Source organism: Diorhabda carinulata, chromosome 10 (genome assembly GCF_026250575.1).
Source record: "Diorhabda carinulata isolate Delta chromosome 10, icDioCari1.1, whole genome shotgun sequence".
Taxonomy (NCBI): Eukaryota; Metazoa; Arthropoda; class Insecta; order Coleoptera; family Chrysomelidae; genus Diorhabda; species Diorhabda carinulata.
Window position 1 is genome coordinate 14,307,362 of NC_079469.1, and position 8,820 is coordinate 14,316,181.

The following is an 8,820-nucleotide window of genomic DNA, read 5'->3' on the forward strand; positions in this document are numbered from 1 at the left end:
GCATCTCAATAAGCTACTGATATCGAAATAAAAATTTCTCGTCTATTTTTAATCGATATGAAAATTTTTTTCTTTCGATTCTTCATATTTTGATACTTTTCAACTTTTCGAGCTCATTTCGTATTGGTATGAGCTCATTTTACATAAATACGATCCTAAAATCAATATAAAAATAGTAATTTTTGCCTATAAAATTAAATTTGAATCAAAACATTGAACTTTTGATTTTTTTACAAGTCTGAGCTCATTCCCTATTGATTCAGAGCTCATTTCATATAAATAATGTCCTAAAATTGAAATAAAGATCGAAACATGATTGTATTTAGTATAAAATCATATTTTTATCCACAAACATTTGATTTTTGCGTTTTTCCCAATTTCGAGCTCATTTCATGCGAACGTTGAGCTCTTTAAACACGTCAATAAGCTACTAATATTGAAATAAAAATTTCTCGTCTGTTCTGAATCGATATGAAAAATTTTTTCCTTCGATTATTTATATTTTGATATTTTTCAACTTTTCTAGCTCATTTAATATTGGTATGAGCTCATTTTATATAATTACGATCCTAAAATCAATATAAAAATCGTAGTTTTAAATTTTTGGATATAAAATCAAATTCAAATTAAAATTTGCACTTTTGATTTTTTTTCCAAGTATGAGCTCATTTCCTTCCTGTAGATACTGAGCTCATTTCATATAAATAATGTTCTAAAATTGAAATAAAGATCGGAACATGAATGTATTTAGTATAAAATCACACTTTTATCGACAAATATTTAATTTGTGTGTTTTTTCCAATTTCGAGCTCATTTCATACGGACTTTGTCCTCATCTTACGTGTCAATTGAGCTCTTTAAACACTTCAATAAGCTACTAACATCGAAATAAAAACTTCTCGTCTGTTTTTAATCGATATGAAAATTTTTTTCATTCGATTATTTATATTTTGATATTTTTCAATTTTCCGAGCTCATTTCATATTAATATTGAGCTCATTCCATACAACAATTGTCATAAAATCGAAATAAAGATCAAAATGTCAGTTTAAATATCATATAAATATATAAATACCCTATTTCTGAGTTTTTTTTTTTAAATTAGAGCTCATATTAGATTAATTTTGAGCTCATTAGACATCATTACAATTAAAGATAAGAAAAAAATATCCCTTTTCATGCGAATATTCAGTTTTTTTTTGGTTACGAAGTAAATGTACTTTAATGGATGGTATTACCAGCTTATTTTACATTCCGAGCTCATTTTAAACTGATATAGAGCTCTTTATACTCAAAAAATTAGTTTCCGTCCGAGATTTAAATATGAATTTTTCTTTTTTTGGTTATGAGTAAATTATTACTTAATGGATGATATTTTCATAAATATTTTAGTTTCGAGCTCATTTCATGAGCTCTTTATACGCGAAAGCGTTGAACTTCGACACCAGTAATCGTCGAATACGAGCCTTCGATTTAATTTTTGTTAAGTTAAAGTTTAGATTTCTTGGAGTAATATCGATTTGAAAAAAAATCATTTCACCTCGCGCTATACACAACGACTAACATTGTCATACATTTTATAATTTTTTGCGTGTTTATGTATAAAAAACGGATTTTACAGTCGGCGTCTCGTCGAGCGGGTCTGACTTGCACCAACTGCCACACGAGTACGACTTCCCTTTGGAGGAGGAACGCATTGGGGGAACCGGTTTGCAACGCCTGCGGCCTCTATTTCAAATTACATTCCGTAAATCGACCTCTATCGATGAAAAAAGACAGCATACAAACGAGGAAGCGGAAACCGAAAGGTAGCAAAGAATCCGGTTCCGGAGGCGGCGGCGGTAGCGCACACATACCGAGAAATCCCGCTATAAAAATGGAGGAGGTCGGCGTGAAATTGGAACATTGTTCGATCGGTAAGTTATTTTTGAAAAAAAAAATGTTTTTTCCAGCGATTTGTTTATTTTTTTGGGATTTTTACAGAAAACTACGGAGGCGTCGCGTCGATGGCTCAACTCCAACATTCGACTAGTTACTCGTATTCTCAACAACAACAACAACAACAACGGTTGAGTCCGACGTATAGTTCGGCGGCGGTGACGGCGGCGCAGACGCATTATTACGACGCCATACTTCAACAGCAGCCGAGTCCGGGGCAGGCGTCCGACGAGTCCGACAGTTCCACAAACAACAACAACAACAATAACAACAAAGCTTTGATAAACGGCGGCGAACACGGCGTCGATAGACCGACGGTCGTTTCGTCGTTGTCGTCGTAAATTTCTTTTTTTTTTTGTATATAAAATTTGTTTTTCTTTTGTTTTTTTTTGTACATATAAATATAGATATATTTATATATATATGTATAAGTGTCGTTTCGGTTCTTCGATTTTGGCGGTTTTTTATTGAGATTTTTTTTACTTTTTCGTGTACGAATCTAGGAAATTGCGGCGATTTTCGGAAAATATTCGACTTTTTTGGGAGAGTTTCGAATTTTGGAGAAAAGTTTAGAGTTTTTCGAGATGATTAAGCGTTTTTAAGAGAAGAAATTTCGAGGTTTTCGTTTATATATTTCGAGTTTTTTGGGAAAATTTCGAGTTTTTCCGAGAAATTTTTATTTTTGGAAATTTGGACGCCTTTCCTCCATTTTTTTTGGAAATTCTGATACTTTATCTCCCATTTTTTGGAAACCTGAAACTTTCCCTTCCATTTTTTTGGATAAACACATTTTCCTTATTGGGAGAAATTTCGAATTATCAAGAGAAAGTTTGAGTTTTCTCATTTTCTTAGGAAATTTCGAGTCATCATGGAAATTTCCCACTTTTTGAGGAAAGTTTAGTTTTTTGGGAAATTTCGAATTTTTGTGAAAATTTTTGAGTTTTTCAGGTTTTTAAGGTAAACTTTGAATTTTCTCTCAATTTCAAAAGTTTTTTAAAATTAAAATTTTGAGTTTTCTCTTGAGAAATTTCGAGCTTTTTTTTAAAATTTTTAGTTTTCAGGAGAAACTAGATTTTTTGAAAAATTTCCAGTTTTTAATAGAAATTTTGAGTTTTCTTAGGAACATTCGAGCTTTTTTGAGAAATTTCGAGTTTTTAGGAAAATTTCAAGTTTTTTTGAGAAATCTCGAGTTTTTGGGAGAGTTTCGAATTTTGGAGAAAAGTTTAGAGTTTTTCGAGATGATTAAGCGTTTTTAAGAGAAGAAATTTCGAGGTTTTCGTTTATATATTTCGAGTTTTTTGGGAAAATTTCGAGTTTTTCCGAGAAATTTTTATTTTTGGAAATTTGGACGCCTTTCCTCCATTTTTTTTGGAAATTCTGATACTTTTTCTCCCATTTTTTGGAAACCTGAAACTTTCCCTTCCATTTTTTTGGATAAACACATTTTCCTTATTGGGAGAAATTTCGAGTTATCAAGAGAAAGTTTGAGTTTTCTCATTTTCTTAGGAAATTTCGAGTCATCATGGAAATTTCCCACTTTTTGAGGAAAGTTTAGTTTTTTGGGAAATTTCGAATTTTTGTGAAAATTTTTGAGTTTTTCAGGTTTTTAAGGTAAACTTTGAATTTTCTCTCAATTTCAAAAGTTTTTTAAAATTAAAATTTTGAGTTTTCTCTTGAGAAATTTCGAGCTTTTTTTTAAAATTTTTAGTTTTCAGGAGAAACTAGATTTTTTGAAAAATTTCCAGTTTTTAATAGAAATTTTGAGTTTTCTTAGGAACATTCGAGCTTTTTTGAGAAATTTCGAGTTTTTAGGAAAATTTCAAGTTTTTTTGAGAAATCTCGAGTTTTTGGGAGAGTTTCGAATTTTGGAGAAAAGTTTAGAGTTTTTCGAGATGATTAAGCGTTTTTAAGAGAAGAAATTTCGAGGTTTTCGTTTATATATTTCGAGTTTTTTGGGAAAATTTCGAGTTTTTCCGAGAAATTTTTATTTTTGGAAATTTGGACGCCTTTCCTCCATTTTTTTTGGAAATTCTGATACTTTTTCTCCCATTTTTTGGAAACCTGAAACTTTCCCTTCCATTTTTTTGGATAAACACATTTTCCTTATTGGGAGAAATTTCGAGTTATCAAGAGAAAGTTTGAGTTTTCTCATTTTCTTAGGAAATTTCGAGTCATCATGGAAATTTCCCACTTTTTGAGGAAAGTTTAGTTTTTTGGGAAATTTCGAATTTTTGTGAAAATTTTTGAGTTTTTCAGGTTTTTAAGGTAAACTTTGAATTTTCTCTCAATTTCAAAAGTTTTTTAAAATTAAAATTTTGAGTTTTCTCTTGAGAAATTTCGAGCTTTTTTTTAAAATTTTTAGTTTTCAGGAGAAACTAGATTTTTTGAAAAATTTCCAGTTTTTAATAGAAATTTTGAGTTTTCTTAGGAACATTCGAGCTTTTTTGAGAAATTTCGAGTTTTTAGGAAAATTTCAAGTTTTTTTGAGAAATCTCGAGTTTTTGGGAGAGTTTCGAATTTTGGAGAAAAGTTTAGAGTTTTTCGAGATGATTAAGCGTTTTTAAGAGAAGAAATTTCGAGGTTTTCGTTTATATATTTCGAGTTTTTTGGGAAAATTTCGAGTTTTTCCGAGAAATTTTTATTTTTGGAAATTTGGACGCCTTTCCTCCATTTTTTTTGGAAATTCTGATACTTTTTCTCCCATTTTTTGGAAACCTGAAACTTTCCCTTCCATTTTTTTGGATAAACACATTTTCCTTATTGGGAGAAATTTCGAGTTATCAAGAGAAAGTTTGAGTTTTCTCATTTTCTTAGGAAATTTCGAGTCATCATGGAAATTTCCCACTTTTTGAGGAAAGTTTAGTTTTTTGGGAAATTTCGAATTTTTGTGAAAATTTTTGAGTTTTTCAGGTTTTTAAGGTAAACTTTGAATTTTCTCTCAATTTCAAAAGTTTTTTAAAATTAAAATTTTGAGTTTTCTCTTGAGAAATTTCGAGCTTTTTTTTAAAATTTTTAGTTTTCAGGAGAAACTAGATTTTTTGAAAAATTTCCAGTTTTTAATAGAAATTTTGAGTTTTCTTAGGAACATTCGAGCTTTTTTGAGAAATTTCGAGTTTTTAGGAAAATTTCAAGTTTTTTTGAGAAATCTCGAGTTTTTGGGAAAATTTCGAATTTTTTTGGAAAATTTTGATATTTTCGGAAAAATTTCAGATTTTTCAGAAAAATTTTTGGGTTTTTTTCTGAAATTTCGCGTTTTTCTGAAAAATTTTGAATTTTCACGAGAAATTTGAGATTTTTAGGAAAAAAAAGTTTTTGGAAAGAATTTCTAGTTTTTAGTAGAAATTTTTCGGGTTTTTCAGGTTTTTAAGATAAACTTTGAATTTTCTTTGAATTTCAAGTTTTTTAAAAAATCTTCGAGTTTTTGAGAAAATTTGAGAAGTTTTTTTTTGAAAATTTTTAGTTTTCAGAAGAAACTTTAGTTTTTTTGGGAGATTTCGAATTTTTGAAAAATATCCAGTTTTTAATAGAAATTTTGAGTATTCTTAGGAACATTCGAGTTTTTGGGAAGTTTCGAATTTTTGAGAAAAAATTAGTTTTTCGGAAAAATTTCGGGAGAAATTCGAATTTTTACGAGAAAAATTGAGATTTTTATGAAAAATTCTAAGTTCTAAGAAAAATTTCAGGTTTTTAAGAGAAATTTTTGTGTTTTTTTTGAGAAATTTAGAGTCAGCTTGGTAAATTTTGATTTTTTCGGAAAAATTTCAAGTTTTTTATGGAATATTCCGAGTTTTTTTGGGAAATTGTGGTTTTTCTGGCGTTGTTTCGAAGACACTTTTTCTTCCATTTTTTGAGATTCAAACACTTTTCTTCTTATTTTTCGAAATTGAGACATTTTCCTTTCAACTTTTTTCGAAATTCGGAATCCTTCAATTTAAAATTTCCACCACGTTTCCTAACAGATAGGCAACTCGCTTAACGCCATATTTCAGACAACGGCGTCTACTTCCCTCCATCACGAACTTTCCCCCTCAAAAAAATGACAAAAAAGCGGAAAATCGAACGGAAAATTTCAATTTTTCTTATGAAAACGTCAACTTTTCCGAAGATAATTTCATGTGCCGATTGCTACGTTTAAATCATCACTGAATAAGCGAAATTATTGATCTTCGAAGGGCATTTAACGCTGACGAAGAGCCGAACGATATATATACATATATATATATATATATTTTTTTTAATTACCATTTAGCAATTGTAGTCGGATCGGTTATAGAGAATCTCAATTTATTGTGGGTATCATCGAATGTATGTCGTTCATCGCCAAAAAGTGCCTTTTCTTCATCTATACATGACATTTTTGACGTATGTTCGATATAAGTGCGATAATTTTCGTTTTCCCGTTACAAAAACTTTTCTAATCCATTTTACATTTTTACATTTTCCTTCCCTTTTCCGCCCCATCTTTCGACATTTTATCAAATTTTCTTTTTTTCACTTTTTTCTCCATATCTTGAAAATCCGGATACTTTTCTTTCCAGTTTTCTTTTCGTTCCGTTTTCCTGAACGTCAGACAGTTTTCCTCCTGCTTTTTGAAATTCAGATAGTTTTCCCTCTCATTTTTTGTTGAGTTCACCCACTTTTACTACCAATTCTTTCGTTATTTAGTCATTTTATTGAACTTTCGGCAGTTGGATTCTCAATTATTTCGTCATTTTATTGAATTTTCGTCAGTTCTAATTCCAATTCTTTGGTCATTTTGTCAAATTTTCATAATTTTATTTAACTTTCGTTATTTTATTTAACTTTCGTCACTTCATTGAACTTTCGTCAGTTCTAATCCCAATTCTTTCGTCATTTTATCAATTTTCATAATTTTATTGCACTTTCGTCATTTTATTGAACTATCGGCAGTTGGATTCTCAATTATTTCGTCATTTTATTGAACTTTCGTCAGTTCTAATTCCAATTCTTTCGTCATTTTATCAAATTTTCATAATTTTATTGAACTTTCGTTATTTTATTTAACTTTCGTCACTTTATTGAACTTTCGTCAGTTCTAATTCCAATTCTTTCGTCATTTTATCAAATTTTCATAATTTTATTGAACTTTCGTTATTTTATTTAACTTTCGTCACTTTATTGAACTTTCGTCAGTTCTAATCCCAATTCTTTCGTCATTTTATCAATTTTCATAATTTTACTGCACTTTCGTCATTTTATTGAACTATCGGCAGTTGGATTCTCAATTATTTCGTCATTTTATTGAACTTTCGTCAGTTCTAATTCCAATTCTTTCGTCATTTTATCAAATTTTCATAATTTTATTGAACTTTCGTTATTTTATTTAACTTTCGTCACTTTATTGAACTTTCGTCAGTTCTAATCCCAATTCTTTCGTCATTTTATCAAATTTTCATAATTTTATTGAACTTTCGGCAGTTGTATTCTCAATTATTTCGTCATTTTATTGAACTTTCGCCAATTTATCCGAGTTTCGTCATTTTATTGAACTTTCGTCAGTTCTAATTCCAATTCTTTCGTCATTTTATTGAACTTTCGGCAGTTGTATTCTCAATTATTTCGTCATTTTATTGAACTTTCGCCAAATTTATCCGAGTTTCGTCATTTTATTTAACTTTCGTCACTTTATTGAACTTTTGTCAGTTATAATCTCAATTCTTTCGTCATTTTATCAAAGTTTCGTCACGTTATCGGAATTTTATTCTATTTTATATAAATATTGGATATCCAAATTCCGATCCGACACACCGAGAAAAAAAAGACGAATTTTCGAAAATTTCGTCTCGATCACCAAAGATCCTTTTTTTTCGTAATCTAGGAATTTTTTTAAGTTACCAAAAAAATGTTTTGCCCCTTTTTTTGTAAATACTTATAAATATTTATAGTTCTCCTTTTATATATATACATATTTCGACTGAAACAGCACCAAATGTAGAAAAATTATATACAGAGTGTTTATTCTAATCATAACGATCCCTCTGTTTGACGTCGTTTTCGAGGGTAATCGAAAAGGACGAGGGAGCGACTCGGAAGTGATCCGGAAGCGTCTACGACTTCCGGTTGAGACGAAACTGTTTTTTTTTTAAATATATTTTATTTATGTCGACGGCGATTTCGTACAGGGCGAGCTTTGTTTAGCGCGACGACGTACTAAAGACACGCCCTGTACATTTGCATTCCATAAATTCCGATAGTTACGTTTTTTTTTGTAGAGCTTATTTTTTTTAAGATTATTTTCCATTATCCATTTCTATGTTTATATTTTAATGTTAAATTTAGTGAAATATACTGAATGAATCAAAATTTTTGTGTTTTATTTTTTTCTTTTTGAAAAAAAATGAAAAATTTCATCGGTTTTTCCGGTTTAATGCTGCGGGAATTGAAATTTGTTGCGAAAGTTGGGTGAAAATTGGAGCTGGTGATTTTTTCAATCACACTTTTGGAAAACCCTGTATAACGAAAAAAAAGAAAATTCGATTAAATTACTGAAAAAATCAAGAAAAAAATTGGAAAAGTGGGAAAATTGTCTTTTTAACCAAAAAAACCGAAAAAGAAGTTTCTTATTTTACGTATTTAGCAATATACAGGGTGTCCTACTACTCAGGATTATTATAAAAGAGATTTGAATTTTTTTATTAGTTATAATCCTTCAAAAAAACATCGAAAATATCAATTTTATCAAATTCTAATAAGACAGTGCCGTACTAAGAAGGATTCGGTAAATTTTCTTACACTACATTATTGGAAAACCCTGTATAACGAAAAAAAAAAAACGAAAATTCGATTAAATTACTAAAAAAATCGAAAAAAAAAATTGGAAAAGTGAGAAAATTGACTTTTTATCCAGAAAAACCAAAAAAG

At 29.5% G+C, this 8,820-nt stretch overlaps 1 protein-coding gene across 3 annotated transcripts in view; it reads left to right on the top strand.

Annotated features, from left to right (window-relative positions):
- Positions 1–3,064, top strand: part of LOC130898664 (transcription factor GATA-4-like) — a 69,824-nt gene extending 66,760 nt beyond the window's left edge. For all 3 annotated transcript variants that reach the window (XM_057808108.1, XM_057808109.1, XM_057808110.1), the window contains exons 7-8: positions 1,622–1,916; positions 1,984–3,064. In XM_057808108.1, the coding sequence (XP_057664091.1) occupies positions 1,622–1,916; positions 1,984–2,279 (591 nt within the window). In that variant the 3' untranslated portion in view covers positions 2,280–3,064. The remainder of the gene's footprint in view (positions 1–1,621; positions 1,917–1,983) is intronic.
- The last annotated feature ends 5,756 nt before the right edge of the window (positions 3,065–8,820 follow it).